Source organism: Galleria mellonella, unplaced genomic scaffold, assembly GCF_026898425.1.
Source record: "Galleria mellonella isolate WM207_F2 unplaced genomic scaffold, CSIRO_AGI_GalMel_v1 utg64, whole genome shotgun sequence".
Lineage (NCBI taxonomy): Eukaryota > Metazoa > Arthropoda > Insecta > Lepidoptera > Pyralidae > Galleria > Galleria mellonella.
This window is the reverse complement of record NW_026442133.1, coordinates 915281-933760: the sequence shown is the minus strand read 5'-3', so window position 1 is coordinate 933760 and position 18480 is coordinate 915281. Positions and strand designations below refer to the sequence as shown.

Genomic DNA, 18480 nt, shown 5'->3' with positions numbered 1-18480 from the left:
TTAAATATAAACGAAGCGACAGAATCAAGAAAACGGCTATAAGCACAGGAAGTCCTTTAATGTATTTTATTGGTATAACTTTCAGAGAAATGTTGTCATTCGTGTATGATGCTTACTTGACAGCATTTTTAATACATCCTTACTAATATTATAAATGTGAAAGTAAGTTTGTTTGTTACTTTATGACATGACGTCTTAATAGTTTAAACAAGCATTATTAAATTTAGTATATATACGTACTATATAGGATATCCAAATGATCCTATACCCATCGCCATCCCACACTGTAGTAGTAGGCTAATTTTTATCCTGGTCAGTAAACATATCTCAGTCACATTAATGGCATGCAAATAGTTGTATAAGATTGATGGAAAATTATTATTAATATCAATTTGTTATATACTTATTAAGTTCTAATTAATATATAATATCTTGATTATTAACAATTTTTAACCAACTTTAAAACGAACGAGGTTCTCAATTCGATTGTATTACTTATTCATGTTTTTTTACCTTATAACTCTGTCAGTTTTTTTTTTATACAATTTAAAATGACAAAAAAGCTGACGGCTTACCTTATGGAAAGTGGTAACCGTCGCCTATAGACATGAACAGTACCATGGATATAACAGAGTATACTGTTTTGCCCATGATACCTTACATATATATACATGCGTTGCCATTCCTGAGGACTCAGGTGTAATTCCTCTGTACCCTGTAAATTCACGCCATATCCCACCCTTCAAACCGAAACACAGCCATGCAAACAACTGCTTTACGGTTGAAACACGAATAGGACAGATTCAGTTCTAAATCGATTTAGAAAATTCTATTTTTATTTTAATAGATTAGTCTCATAGAAATTTTATCAAAATCAATTAAAGTACTTTAATTTTTAGATCAATATCACTAGTTGTATCACAATTTACGTCCCTTTTTTTTTGGGACACAATTTTTAATTATTTATACAACATAAAACCATTATCACGGTATAAAATATAGAGAGATCCGATTTTATTTATACCTCTATAATGTAGAGCAAAATGAAAGGCATACAAACAACGCGATAGACAATGTATGAGAAAGTTGAAATTTATGACACAGAAGTCTACTAGTTCCACATGATTTGTTATTTTAGTTTGTATGGAAATAATGTTTTGTTATTGTTTTGAACGGTGATACTGTATTTTTGAATTACGGTCTGCTCAGAACCCGTTCCTTTGTGTTTTGCTAGAATAACTTGTTATAATTTTCAGATTTTGCCAAGCGGAAATAATATATTTCATGGTAACTGGAATACTAATGATAAAGTACTATACGATTTTACGGACGCACGTTTTTTTCTATGCAACTTTAAATGGAAAACAAGCTGACGGCCCAGCTGATGGAAAGTAATAATTGTCGCCTATAGATATAAACAGTATCATAGGCTTTAACAGAGCATACTGTGTCTTACATGATAGCGCTCATTCGTAGCTATTCCTGAAGACTGTTTTGGAATATAATATTTAATTTACAAATTATGCTAAAATTATGACTGATTTTTGTTTTGTATTTTGTCATTTACTTGACTCTCTTTCTTATACTCGTATATAGGTACGGGAGAAATATTTACCCTTGAATTTTTGAAAATTTTTTGATTAAGCGGAAATTTTGTATACGATTTTTGGTGCTTAAAAATGTATATATCGTAATTAGAATATATATAAATATGTATCAAAAATGCGATTTGAATTTTTTTTATTATTTAAAAGTTTAGTTTTATTAGATTTTTATTATTGATTAATTTCTTCTTGCATTCTGATTACATTTTTTAAACTGCGTGTTCCAAGCTTTTATTTATAGACATAAACGTGGTATAGAGAAAAAAGTATACCTACTTCCTAGTTAATTTTATGAACTCTGGCTTTTATTTTCAATTTCTACTACTAGATTCATTAAAAAAAATTACACTTTTTTTATCTTCTAGTATCGACACTAGTAGATATAAGCAACGTCCGAGACAAATTGGTTGTTACTCACTTAATTGAGCTTGTATTACTAACTAAGGACACAACTAGACTATTACCATTCTTCTCGTTACACCAGAAACATATTTTACACGGACTTTTTAGGTACGATACTTTAACCTTATACGTGTCAGCTTCACACACGCTCCGCACACCATATAAGACCATTTACGCATACCATCAATTTGTACCCACCGTGGCTTACAGTTTCTCAGAGCCCTTAGCACAGAAGCCGTTTCGAATTATGGGACTGCTTTTTATACATTACAAAATGGCTACACGTCCATTTACAAGACATTCCTATAAACGCTTTCCTTTTATTAAAATAAAAGTGCATATTATCAAAGTAACATCAGATATTGCGTGCGCGACACACCTGCATACAGTTGATCTACAAATAATGACTTGTATTTCAAACAATCATAATTCGTTTTAATCAAGCGGCGCGCGTGTGGCTCCGCCATTTTTGTTTTTTTTTTTTCTGTAATAAGGCAAAGGAATACGTGCAGATAATTCCATTATACGCAATAGTGGAGTGCGCTGTAATGATAAAAGAATATAAAAACGCGACGTGTCAATTATACAATGATTTTATGAACTTCCTTATAATGATAGACTGTGGACTTTGCTATTGTATTGTGATTTGCGATTTACATGACAATATGTGATTGAGTATGATTTATCTTGGTAGCTTTTAATGGTGCATAAATTAGCGTTCGAATTATTTTTTTTTTTATTAAAGACCACTCGCTATCGTCACATGCCAGGTATATTATGGAATTATAATGACGCGTCTTGATGTTTGCATCTTAGTTTGGTATTTATATTTATCGATAAATTATATATCTAAGTAGATTTATTCCAAAAGGATATATATATATATATATATATATATATATATATATATATATATATATATATATATATATATATATATATATATATATATATATATATATATATATATATATATATATATATATATATTTTAATTTAATAAATGGGATTTATACCTTGACAAAAAATGTGGCCTAGGTAAGTAGATAAAACAATAACGGTTGAGTTATCTAGTAATATTACATTTTTATATTTTTACGATTTTCTTATCAAAATAGACTAAACAAATCCAGCATAAAAATGTATTTTTAAGTTGCCAGAAAATGTAATGCTAAATTGATATCTTAGTTTCCCATTATTCATGTAAGCAACTCCGACTAGAATGCAATCAAAAGTGTTAAACACCTTACTATACCAAATTCTTTATTCGCCCAAAAATCCATTGCAATTCAAACATAACTAATAACATACTATCTAAATAGATGTTTTTGACACTATCTCACACTTTCGGCTCGATGAAAAGAATATTAAAATATAACTTGCCGTACCGGTTAAGTACCGGCTTTTCGGATGTCACTCAATACTTAATACGTATGCTTAAAATGATTTACAAATCATACACAATAATAATTGAAATCAATCTTAAAACGTTTGACACAAGGTACAAAATACGCTAATAATTTAATAAAGAACTTGTATCAAACGCCTACGTAGTGACATAGCACGCATGTCTACTTTTTTCAGATGTTGTTATCGTCATTGAAGCCTATATTGATTTATTGGCTCGCTTTTAGCACAATCTGTAATAGTGTTGCCTAATAATCGTTATGTATCGATTATAAATCGATAGTTTAATTGGAGGCATAAATAATTTAATAACCAATTATGTAATCCATAATACAATCGAATCGGTTATTAACAATTAGTGGATTGTTAATTAATCGTTTTTTTAAAGCCATTTTTACCTGAGACTTTTTCCATGTGAACGGTATGTATTAACAGAATAAAAGTAGCTTACGTCCAGCCTAAATGCTACAAGTGCTTAATCTCATGACAATTATGTGAGCGATTATAGTATCCAAGATGTAATAAACAAACAAACTCATTACATTTATATGAGTAAAGAGTTGTCTATAGTAGACATGACAATACTACTTAAATTCATAGTATTAAAAATATTGAATCGTATATCGGTTCAGTGTTTTAATCGATAGTATTGCTTATACATAATCGCTAGTATTACAACATTATTGGATTATGGTATAAAATTTATATCGTAATTGTTTATTTTATTTGAATATTATACTGATAATGTCGATTTATAGATTGATTGATATATTAATTAATTTTTAGAATAATCTAGATATCGATTGAACTATCGAATCCAATCTATATTTATATTATTCTTGGGTGAAAACTATCGATTAATTAATAATCGATAATTAGCCAACACTATTCTGTAACAAAAATAAATTATTTATGAGCGCAAGCGATGATAGAGCTGTACCCTTCCTTTCTCCTTAGTATCGCGATTGAAAGTGGCAATAATTAATTGATGTTTACTCGATGTTAATCACTGCTTTAACGTTATAATGTACTACTCAAGAAATCTATTAAGTTATGAGATCATGTACCAGAATATATGTATTTGTTTTTTCTTCTGCTTCTAATAATCATGGTATATAATTAATAATAGCTATAATGAGGTAAAGTAACTGATAGTATGAAAAATATTCTCATGCTTAAAAATGTTAGAAATTTATTTTTTGTCTTTTAAAAGCGCTAAAAAAATACAGCAATGTTAGTAAATGTACCAGCGTTATGTCTAAAAGAAATGTACTCCATTTCATTAAAACTCATCAAAAAGTATTTAATACTTTAGTTTTCTATTTTACGTTGATTATATTAAACCTAATTTATCTACTTTATATAACTTAGATATTAATGTAATATAAATATATGTATCACAGGTATTAAATTTGTCGATTACGACGAACATACTAAAATCTGATAGAGGCAAGAGTCGGTCCTCCCACCACCGCACGGATTATAGTTGATCGGATATTCGGAAATTTAAATGACTCATAAGGATTTTATGTAATAATTTTTTTCTCTATATGTAAGAAAATAAGGTCTTTTTTATAGTATAATAATAATTCCACGATTAAGACAAAACTACAAGTACCCACTATTTGTAATAATTAAGATCGTATTATTTATATTTTTAAGATAGTATTATCGTAATATTTTAAGCGTCAAAGTTCCAAAAATACGTACACACAAAAAATATCATACCTTTTTTTTTCGGTAGATGCGTAAAAAAACACTAATACTCATAAAAAAAACAATAAATACACAAACCGCGTAATTTGCATATGAAATAGTATAAACACTCTCAAACTCTTATCGGCTCTCTCACGCCGATTCCCTTCATTAAAATCGCGTGAAGATATCGCGACAAAATAAGTCGCATTCGATACCGTGAACCGATTGCATCCGCACGGCACTATCAATCATGTTTTATCGTCCTTTTGCCGACCGTACTGATTAAATTATTCTGGAAAGGTGACTTAATGAAATAGCCTAGTGTTAGGGAGGATACACACTTTGTCGTGTACAGTTCGATTAATTTGTGATTTTAATTAAAAAAAAAAGAATGTAAGACAAACAGCTAAAAGGGCATTCGTTAAAATTGGACATTCAAAACTTTAGTACTTTAGTCTCTATGTTAGTGTTCTCGATTATTAAGTACCTATCGTATTAATTTGAGATCGGATACATAAATTTTGTCAACAATTGCCTTTGCAATGTCAAATATAAGCTTTTTATAAGAAAGAATAAAGTGCTCAATATGTTTTTCTATTATAAAATTGGTCCTTTTTTCATCCAATATTCAACTTATACCACTTTAATGCTTAAATAAAGTTAAAAATAAATTTAATATAAGTTAATAATCAATTGATCCCTTTGTAATGTTTTTAATCATAAAATAAGACTACTTCAAGATGTACGATATGTTATTAATATACTCATTGCCCTATTTCAAGAATTAACCAATACGACATTAATAATTACCTATAGTTAAAAATAATGTACTTTTAAATATATAATATCAGACGTGATCCAAGTGTAACGATCCCTTCATAAAGGGGGGAAAGGGATTGTTAGTAGTGGAGACTGAGAATCCCATTGCTAGCAATATACCCAAACAGGTCGAGCTTCTCGCGGTTCTCCCTGGAAACTGTCATGGTTAATTCCTGATGAATTCATCATGATGGGCTGACTGGCCTGTTTTCATTCTCATCTATCACCCTTCACTGGTGCTCTGCCAGCGTATCCTGTTAGCGCAAGCGGGGTTACTATACCGTTTTCACCCATCAAAAAAAAACCCTCCATAAAGATCATAATGATAAAATAAGCCCACCTGAAGATGTACGATATATCATTAATATACTTCTTGTTTTAGTTCAGGATTTAAACGTTACTAGAAACTACATTATTGATAAACTAGAGTTAAGAATAATTCATGTTTAACTAAAATTTATAATAAAAATAAGACATAAACTAAAAAGTGACACAGTGCAACGTTCCCTTCATAACATAGGCCCAACAGAGGATCTACGACATATCCAACGATATACCAATTAAAAACTCCTTTTTCTTTTTTTATACTACTATGTATTGCAAATAAGCATACGGCCCGTCCGATGGTAAACAGATTGACACCAAAGATGTTACACGCGTAATGCCGACCCTTAAAAAACCTTAATACTTCCTTTTTGAAAGACCCCATGCTGTAATCTCTAAAATCTCGGTAGGAAGATCATTTCACAACGTAAGTGTTCGCAGGAGGAAGCTTATCTGAAACCAAACTGTACGTAACCATTCTGGTTAGGATATAAGGATGGATTCCCTGCTGATGACGAGATATGTGAAAAATGGCTGTGTGCTTGTCTTAATCAGAGACTTGACGACACCACAATATTAATTAACTAGAGTTTTTTTTTATTCAACTTAGAATGGCAAACAAGTTGAAGGCCCACTTGATGGAAAATAGTAACCGTCGCCTATAGACATGAGCAGTACCAAAGACATAACTGAGTATACTGTTTCGCCCATGATACCCCCCATGCGTTGCCATTCCTGAGGACTCAGATGTTATTCCTCCGTGCCCGGTAAATTCACGCCATATCCCACCCTTCAAACCGAAACACAGCCATACAAACACAACTGCATCACGGTTGAAACACGAATGGGACAGAGGTACCCAAGCAATCGACTTTTGTACAAAGTCTCCCTCTCCTCTTAATAATAATAATCAACGTTTAATGTAATTTGAATTTATAATAAAACTCTGGCATAAACTCAAACGTGACGCAAGTGTAATATCCTCTTCATAACGTTCATAATCATAACATAAGTCCACCATAAGATATACGACGTACCAATTAATATGCTCCTTGTCTTAGTCCAAGATTTAACCGACACCATATTATTGATTAACTAGAGTTTCAGATAATTGGGCGATGGTTATTAATTAGTTTCCACCGGTTTTTTGAATACATTAATATAGATGGGCGTAATTTTATGATATCGACACGAGTACGAGTGGGCCTATGAATATTGTTGATAGAGAGAATTAGTTTTTGTTCATCACGCATGAGAGAATTCATATTTGTCTCTTGCATCATTGAAACTGATTTTTCCTTTTTTTTTATACCACTGAGGTGGCAAACAAGCATATGGCCTACCTGATAGTAAGTGGTTACCGTAGCCTATGAACGCCTGCAATACCATAGGTATTACGCGCGCGTTGCCGACCCTGAAGAAACCTCTTTACCCTCCTTTTGAAGAACCTCACGCTGTAGTTCCTGTGTAAAAAATCATAATCATCATTTCAATTTAATAACCACCAGTTTACCTTACATGTAATTAGATTGAGAAAGCTGGACTAGTTAAGAAAGTTTGGAGCCAATTCGTGTTCCTTAGTCATGAGCGGCTGTGACGCGAGCGTGAGCTTAACTGTGCTGCCTCGGCCCTCTGAGCGCGAGCCATCAACTTTTAATAATAAAATAATTTCAATCGTTAATTGTCCTATTCAGGATAATGATTTCTCCCATTGATTACCATTAGGAACTGTCATAGTAAGATACTAACATTCATTGACTCCCTGTAGTAAATCTGAGTTGGTCACGCCATTTTATGTATGAAAATCTTATGTCGTGTAGTCGCAAATAGGCATTAGACGCCTCATTGTTTCACCAACTGTCAACTGAGTGTATTTCATACTCACCTATTTTTTTTTACAAACAGTAATGGAATGGTAACCCCGCCTGCACTTTATTTAGTTTAATAATAAATCAATCGCTTTGGTTTCCACAGGGAACCACGAGGAGGTCGATATAACAGGGTATATTGCTTGCAATAGTTATTAATCCTCATTACTAGCAATCCCTTCTCCCCCCCCCCCCCCACCCCCTATATTCACCTATTATTCCTGCCTGCTTTAGGCGTAGAGCACAGACCATAGTTACTTTTCCATTTTGATCAATTAAAAAAAAAAAACTGGTAATAATATACGCTAACGAGCACGGTACCAAAACATAATAGCCCTTGCACGCAGGTTGCCTCAATTTATTTAGTTAAATTAACCAAGGCGCATCACATTTGCATTCGATTTCCATAAAGCGATGCAGGCGTATCAGTTGGGCATACGTCACTGTACAAGTCCGGCACAGGATGAATCGGTGATCGAGTGAGCGATTATGTTATCGAGCCGAGACCGATTTCGAAACGTTTTTAAACATTGTAAAGTGTTTTTTTCAATATTTTAACCGATTTCAACAAAAAGAAGCAAATTTTGCATGTGCTATTTTTACATAGAAATATTCGTAGTTTACCACCACCAGTGTTTGTCCTATATTAATTTTATGAACGCTAAAGTCAATTTTTGAAAAAAAAATCTTATATAATTTTTTTTGCAAATCAAAAAATACGAGTACATTAATGATTTTAATGTTTTTTTTTTAAACATCATGTCTCATCATGGGGTAAAAATTGGTATGTTTACAAAAACCATAAAGTGAGAATTAGAGCAGTTAGTCTTCGATACTGTCTATTGAGTATGATTTTATTTCCATCATATTCTATGAAATACTTATCTTGATTAAACTTTAAGAATTTCATGCATGTCTAAATTTAGTATTTTGATAATAACATGTAGGACAATAGTGATTTTAATTTTTGAAACTACGGAAAATAAAATATAATTATTTGTTAGAACTAAAGACCAATAAGGCAGGGGGAAGCATAAAAGATCCCGATGGGTCGACGTGCAACGGCTTAGCTGACCCCATATGCGAATATAAGATAATATAAAAAAGACCAATAAAATATAATTTTGCAATATTTTTAACGTGCCTATGAATTATATACACATATAGTTAACATACACGTATAGTTAACGATCAAACCCAATCATGTATACGAAAATTTATTATAATATCGTTGCAATATCGTTCAAGTCAAATGCAAAATTCCACGCGTCCTTTTATTGGGCGAGTACGAAAACCAGTTTTTTGCTGGCACCGTGATTTATCCAACGGAAATTATTGTCAGACAACTAATGACTCTTTGTTTATTGATTTATATATCACAACATTTCGGTAGCGGGAAAGGTCGGTTTATTATCGGCACTCATTTTTTTGCGCCGCGGCTGCTGCCGTATCGCCTATCCTGCTAAATTCAGAAGTCCGTGCTTCAGTTAAAAATATTCCTCCTGTGTGTACTTTCTAATTTGGGCGTATTATTTTAATTATAGTTCTGGTTGTGGGTGTGAATATTTAGAGGGATAGTGAAAATGAAATGGGTGGTGCAGTGTGCAATAAAAATGATTTATCAAAAGTTTTTGGGAGTGATTTTAATGGAACAGGAAACCTCGCAGGAAATTAGAAGGGTTTTTATTAGTATTGATAACATTATTAATATTTATAGCATAGAATTGACGTTTCTGTATGTACATGTTACTCAGCATACAAGCGATTTGGAAGTAAATGTTTGAAACAGAGTGTTTTTGAGATATTTTCAGCTAAACTTGGTCATTAAAATTGTAAAATACAATACAAAGACAATCGTATTTTTTCACAAACTATTATAATATATTTTAATATAATGATATATCTACCTGATCAATATCGCAATTCAAAGTAGTTTAAAGGACCTTTTTCACGACTATTCGACATTGAATAATTGTTCTAATATTCTTTAAAAGGTCAAATCAACGCTAGAAATGTTTCTGAATGTTCTAGAAAACCACATACCGTCATTTGTGTATTACAAAAAATGGTAATTTATTGTTTAATAAGTCATGGGAAGCCACAATGTCGGTATGGTATTCAATTTACACCGCGTTCACCGTACATTTACCGACCATCAGCGGTGTCTTTTGTTCTTATAAATGTAATCACTACTCGTGTTTTCATGTAAGTAGAAATTTTAAAACAATGACGCGAGTTTTCGACTCAAATTCGTGTGCAGCAATCTTTCATCATAATTAATTTTAACGCCATCTGTTGTCAGTTAGAAATAATATGACATTCGATTATAGGTGGCTTCGAAAAGAATAACAATTTAAAATTTTTTAGGGATGATTTACTTACATTCGCTTAACTCTGTCATATTTTATGTATTGTTAGTGCGTACAATAAAGTATAAATAAATAAAAGTTCCTTCAATCCGCCCTTTCGTATGTAGAATGCTAATATACAAGTACACACGTTTGTCACGTCGCGAAATTGCATAGAGGAAACCTTTTATTTTTAAAATTTATAAAATGTTGTAAGTTGTTTATTAAGTTACGTGACTGTTAAGTCTTTAATTACTTATTTGTTTTTTTTTCCTATAAATAACGTATGTAGTATTGATAAAGGTGATACTTATTATATATCAACCTCGTTATTTCAATACCAAGGATTATTCCACCAAAAAATTGCAATCTACAATTATTTTATTACCAAAAATTATAATGCGTTCAGTCGCTCGAACGGTCATTTGTAAGCTTCCTAATGTCACCGTAATGATGGTTGGTAATGCGTGTTAGGCTCCCCGCACACCACCCACTAATGTGCATACAACTGTAACGGAAGCGAACGATGGTGATTTAATCGTATAGCGGCTAATGCATACTACATCGCTCGGAACATATGACATACATCTTCCGAAGCGTCTAACATTTATCTAGTACTTGAAATATGTTTATGTATTTATAGGTATTTAATAAAAAAAATAATGATATTTTGTTCCATGCAAATAAATATAAATTTCAATCTCAACTGATTTTGGTAAAAGAAAAATTAGGAGACTAATCTTTTTTTTTATTTTTTTTTTTTTTATTTTATTTTATACAAAAATCCACAGCTCTGAAAGTATATATTTTAAATTAAAAACACAAATATTTAAATAGAGTTTTGAGGCAACAAATATTAAATAAAAAGACCGAATTGAGAAGTACCTTCTGTTTTTGAAGTCGGTTTGAAAAAGGTAATAAAAACATGTGTGAAATGTGTTATATATTATGTACTATTTTGTTCTTCTTTAAATACATTTTCACTGTATAATAAAAAGATATTGCAGTGTTTTTTTTTTTTAATATACCATTTATATTTAGGTAGCATTCCCTGCGATTTATCTGCGTGACTGAGATAAAAAATAACTTATGACCTTCTCCTTGCTAAATACTACACTCAATTTCATAATGATGATTGGAGCTATTAAAGCACCAATAGGTAACAAATAAATTTACAAACGTTTATATTGTGGTTAGAGTTACATATAGATAAATTAAATTAGATGTCTTAATAAAAATATTTATTTGATATATGCTTGTTTATCAGTTTTTTTGAAAAATAATATTTTAATAAAGTAGCCGTAGTATTTATAAAATTTAATCACAAATTTTTCTCACGCCTAATTTAAATAATAAATTTTGCTATCAACGATCATTTAAATTTTATTGGTGATAAAAATCGCGCATAATTTGCATAAAAATGATCAACTGCAAATATTATATTTAAATTTAATTCACAACAAATATTTGTATCCATATTTTAAATATATTCATGTTTTTATGTTTTATGCTTTTTTAATATTTTTATTTCTGGTTATTTGGTTTATATCCGCTACGATTAGTATTTATGTGATAATCAACACTCGAAAGTTGATTACTAAAATTATTACCAAAAGTTATACAATCTTCCATATTAATCATCAATCTGAGACTGTCATTTCATCCACGCACGTTTTGCTTTACGTCTTCCGACATTAAAATAAGCTTCTTCAGGCATATTAATAGATCGATGCTCGGAGTCTAGTGATAACCGTTCGGCACTCAAACAGCGATGTTCAGCAGTGGACGGATAATCCTGAAATGATTATGATGATGACGCAAACATTAAAGACTTTTTTAATTACACTATCAGGACTTAGCGCGATGAAAAATGTTTACAGGTAAAGTAGGTAATTTACAGGTAGTATTTTCATCACGTTAAGTTCCGATAATGTATTTAAATATGTGTAAACAACGCAAAAGTTTAAAATTAACTAACAAACACCTAATTCAGTAAAACATTTTTATATTTGTTAAATTTAGATGAATAATTTATTATATATAATGTTATAAGATTCTTTTGACTCTTTACACTCATTGTAAAAGAAGAAAAATAGTAAATTAAACGTTACCAAGTCATCTTGTTAAACAGCAACGCGTACGAGCAAACGCAGTGTAGGACAACCCCCCCCCCCCCCCTACTAGATAGACTGACGATCTAAAATGCATTGCTGGGAGTCAGTGGATGCAAGTGGCTTAGGACCGTTCTTTATGGCAGTCTATAGGGGAGGCTTATGTCCAGCAGTGGACGGATATTGGCTGAGAAGATGGTGATGATGAAGCAATTTTGTCCGAATAGTAATAATAGATTGATCTTACTAATCAAATAAAATATAAAATTGTAACTAGACAATGTCTGTAGATGGGAGATTGTTAAGAATAATTGATATAAAGGATCTTAATAAGAATAGTAGAAGTCAAAAGAATATTTTCTTGAAATTTTGTCTGTTTGTCTACCTGTCTGTGTATTTATTCAGAAATCACGCAAACATTATTACACAAAAATGGATGCATTAATCACAGTTGTGTTCTTAAAGGTTCTTTAAAAACTATGGGTATGTTTTAGCTCGAAACTCCCATCTAAAAGTAGTCTAATTTCATTATTTTCCTATTTTTGACATACTCTTGTACGAAGTAGCAGGTAAGAAATTAATATCCTATATAGTTATTTACTGTAACTGGACTAGGATCTCTTGTCTTTATTAGAAGATAAAATATTCTCTTATATCATATCTCATAAGCTAATAAACTTCAGCTTCTTGTTCCATATTTTCCTTATCTTGTACTATAATTGAACTCACGTGCTCAAATTAAGATAATTTTCCTACTACAAACTAATTTTTTTTACGCAACTCACTTTGACATATTGTCAAACAAGCTGATGCTTGTTTGCCAATTTGCCAGCTATTTCGAGTGAAGTAGTGCTTATTTAGACCATCTTAGTACCACAACTAGCTTTCCTCGAGTCGGCCGACCCTAATAAATCAAATTATATATAATGGAAAAATAAAACCTGAAAATTCAGCCAGTTCTACTTATTCTTACCAATGTATCCCCTGGAAGATAAGAGCGGAATTTTGTTCCACATTCTTCACGTTCACACTGGCAGAGTTGTATGGAAATTAATTTCAACTTATATGTTTTTATTAACAAGTATATTTCGGTGAAATAAAAATAATAAATTTCTTAAATAAATTAAATAGTATCAAACACAAAAGGGATAAAGGACCTATCGACCTGTGTTCTGACTTGCAAATTCTGCGTAATAACTTACCTGTATTCTTAAAATAATTTGATTGATATTGGGTTGACGTGCACTAGAGCACTTGATCTCTATTCAATCTAATATTGCGAATAAGATTTCATACAAAATTGCTGAGTCAGCTATGACGATAGCAATAATGTTACTATCCCTTCATTATTAGCCATAGAATCATTACTATAGAAATATTTCTAAGCATATAACTTAGTCCAGGTAGTAATAATGCAATCTCTATATCTGTACATACTGTATAATATAATAAAAAACAGCAGCTTCAATTTATGATGAAATTAATATTAAATCAGTATAAGAGCAGGCCAGTTTCAGAAATGTTTTCTCCCACGAACACTCAGGTTATGGAATGAGCTCCCTGTCGAGGTTTTCCCAAGAGACTACATGGGGTTCTTCAAAAGGGAGGTAAAGAGGTTCCTTGAGGGTCGGCAAAGCACGCGTAATATCCCTGGTGTTGTAGGCGTTTATAGGCTACGGTAACCGCTTACCATCAGGTGGGGCGTATGCTTGTTTCAGTGGTATAAAAAAACCCATTCGAATAATGAAATAATATTGTTTAACAATAGGAATAAATGTATAAAGGTATCCACACCAATAAAAATACGAATGAATTATTAAATTTCTCCTTTTTGAAGTCGTATAAGAACAAGTGTCTAAAATTATATTTTTTTTACAGGAAAAACCACACAAGTGCAATCTCTGCTCGAAGTCGTTTCCCACTCCTGGGGATCTGAAATCACATATGTACGTCCACAGCGGGTCGTGGCCATACAAATGCCACATATGCTCCAGAGGTTTCTCCAAGCACACCAATTTGAAGAACCACCTGTTTCTCCATACTGGTAAGTAAATAAAACCACCTATATGATTTTATATTCGTTATTTATTTAGGATTTTTATTTGCGACTAAAATTCGTCCGTTCGTTATTCATCAATTTTAATTTAGACGAAAAACCAAAATTTTTGTCCGGCCCTCTCGTAAATTGTATTAATTTATATAAATAATTATTTTCAAATTCATTCAAATTTTTATATTCATTTTTAAATGAAGATATATTACTTGTAGTTATTTCATTTAAAATTACATAATTGTTTTTAAATCATAATAATTTATAACATTGCAATATTTATTGAAATGTAATTTTACTACAAATAAAATAAAACTGGAACTAAACGATAACCATAGGATGATATGGAATATGTTTTAGAAAAAAAAAAGATCTTATAGTTTATATTAAATATTAAATCTTTTAATGTATCTAATATTTAAATTTATTTATAAATTTAAATATATTTTAATTACTTATTAATATATATTTAATTATAAATTATGTATAATAAAGATTTTACAAAACAATACAATATATTTTTAGATACAAATACAATATTTATTTTTTTAGAATTTTAGTCTGTCTTTGTTTGTTTCGGCATGGCGCAAAATCTACTGCCCCGAATTGAATGCAATTTTTACAATGTGTTCCTAATAGTCCCGCTTGAAGTCTAGTATATGTTTTGTCTTGTACTTTATCTGGAATTGGTTGCCCACTTTCAAACTTCACGAGTACAAAGTTGCAGGAAAAAAACTAATATTGATGTTATTAGTTACGATACCAAAAGTTAATTTGCTAATTTTTAATAAAATATCTCTTTTGTTGCAGCTAAACATCAAAGAAACAGCGCCAGAGACGCAACCTGAAATAGAAAAAGTTCTTAAAATTAATGTTATATGAAATAGTTTTGTATGTCATCTTAAACACATACGTACATATCCATAACGTAACAAGATATTAAAAGTGTGATATTAGAATAGTTAATTTTAAGTGTTAATTTATTTTTAATATATTTATACAATACGATAGATGTTAAAAGTAATTCTTAATATACAACTTATTACTAAATATATTGAAAAATTAAGTGCACGGTTAATTCCAAGAAAATATAATATATATGCATATACATACATATATATATACATACATATTAATTGTGATAGGGGTATATTCTGTATGTAATGAGAAAGAATTAATGAATAAGGGTCAAATAAAAAAGAGTCTTTTTCATATTGCTTGATTAATTCAAGGCACTGAAAGAACCTTTAACAAACTAACCTAATTTATAAATGATTTTAATGATTTGAAAAATAGGATATTTCTCAACAGACATTTATTTTTGTACTAGCGTTTCCGCCCGGCTTCGCACGGGTAGAAATAAGTTTCAAAAATAATATATATGCCTACGTTACTCGCTGATAGTGTAGCTTTATATGGGTGAAAGAGGTTTTTAAAATCGATTGAGTATTTTTTGAGTTTACCCAAACAGTCAAATCTTTCCTCTTTATAATATTAGTATAGAATATATATATATATATATATATATATATATATATATATATATATATATATATATATATATATATATACAATTTAAACAATGTTTGAAAATTCTTTTTGCAAGCGGTAGGTATTTTTTTATCAATAATAATCGAATGTTAATCCCGCCTGTATTATCGGTGTACATTGACGAGGCACTAGTGAAAGAGGATGAGTAAGGATGAAAGCAGGTCAGTTAGCTCATTGAGACAAATATCAATTATCATTGTGAAAATATACCTCGTCAAGTTAACGTGGCCTTCAGCTGGAAAATGAGTAGTTATTGGTAAAATCGTCATTATGTGTCTACCGATCTGATTCTATCTCACTGGCTGGAGATCATCATAGATATGATCCAGATATCATCTGGATCATATACCACCAGCGCAAACTAATAGCATCAAATTCAATGTTTATCCATTAAAAATCTAATTAGTTGCTTACATAATATTACATAGAATTTTATATAAATAAATATATATATTATATAAACAAGTGTCTTGTGATTATATACATAATCCAAAATAGTATATAAACAAATGTTTAACAGTTGCATTTATTTATATATAAACTTGCAACGAATTAATAATTCATACAGATGCCAGTTTAATAATACAAACTGCATATTAATGAAATAATCATAAAATATCGATTATATACACTAAGTTCAGAGTAATGCGATTCAAAATAAGATTAAAGAAAAGTGTATTTGGTACAGCTATTTATTTATCATTTTTAATGACTGTATGACTTTGGATTTTTTTTAAGTAATATATATAAGTCTTAAACTAAAAATAATTCTGACGATTCAAATAATATCGTTTCGTATATAACAGTATAATTTGCTATAGATATTTTATATATTGATATAACTAGATAAGAGGGATTTAATGAACTTATTCCGCTTTATCAAATGCACATAAAATTTCAAACAAACATTGTATTACACCGACAAAACAATATTGAATTACTAAGACAGGGTTTTGTTAAGCACTGTTTGTATAAACAGTGATTTAAATTATTTTTTCTCAAACATGCTCGGAAATGTGAGAAAGGAATCTAAGAAGGTTGTCTAAATAATTTTTGACAAACTTCTTAGAGATAAATCAAAATTGCCATACTGTTTTTTGGCCAGATAAATTACTATGTAAACTCATGTCTGTCCTGTAATTTAAAAAAGGAATGACCTTTTACTTCGAAACATGGCTACCAAGGAGGTAACTAATAAAAGGTTTTATTTAAATTTCGAACTGGCTTACAAATAGAAAGCTGTTTGTTGAAAAAAAAAACAAAGAAACATTATGGCGCGTGAAAAATTATTATTGTTCGTTATTCGTCATTGAACTTAAAAGGTAAAATTGTGTTTTTGATTTCCGCACATTGTTTGAGAAAAGTACCATACAAGTCTTGGCCACAACTAGGCATTGATGGACTCATGTATGTGTGCCTCTGCTACAACTCGGCCCACATTTGCACGTTCGTCCATTAATGTCTCGGTTGCTGGCCGCTGCAATAATGTCCTATTGTAATAAGACCAATTATGTTATTTATAACTACTTTGACATTTGGAAATCTTCAGACAGATTATATATATATATATATATATATATATATATATATATATATATATATATATATATATATATATATATATATATATATATATATATATATATATATATATATATATATATATATATATATATATATATATATATATATATATATATATATATATATATATATATATATATATATATATATATATATATATATATATGTAAATTTCTAAAATAATACAGAATAAATTAATTATTTATATAAATTATATTACTATTTAGTTGAGTAACGAGTATAATAATTATATATTGTACACCAATACCAATTACAATAAACAATGATCAAAATTAACAATTGAACAAAATCTTCCCAACGACCATTAGACATTAAATTTATTAAGAAGTTGGCAAGAAATATTACCATATTTAGCATTAAGATGAATTTAAAGACTGGAACTTCTTGGCTTTTGAAAATAACAACTATTGAACTGTGAGTTTAAATATCATAAACTTTCACAAAAACAATAACATATATATATATTGTGACATTTATTTTTTATATAAATAATTTGTATATACATAGTTCAATGTGTATATTATGTGTATTGTAAATAGAATGCCTACATAGTGTTATGTAGAAATAAATACTAATATACTTTACATTACGTAAGTATATTGTGATCATATACGCCGTCCAAAATTTTATGTAAATAAACGCTTAAATTTGCAACGAATTAATAATTTATGAAAAACTATTTATGTCTTATTT

General features: G+C 30.0%; 1 protein-coding gene across 1 annotated transcript in view; it reads left to right on the top strand.

Moving 5' to 3' along the window:
• LOC113512637 (zinc finger protein 235-like) overlaps positions 1-17746 on the top strand; it is a 107224-nt gene extending 89478 nt beyond the window's left edge. Inside the window, exons 6-7 of the mRNA XM_026896550.3 lie at positions 14460-14625; positions 15442-17746. Of these exons, the coding sequence (XP_026752351.1) occupies positions 14460-14625; positions 15442-15479 (204 nt within the window). The 3' untranslated portion in view covers positions 15480-17746. The remainder of the gene's footprint in view (positions 1-14459; positions 14626-15441) is intronic.
• Positions 17747-18480: the final 734 nt, after the last annotated feature.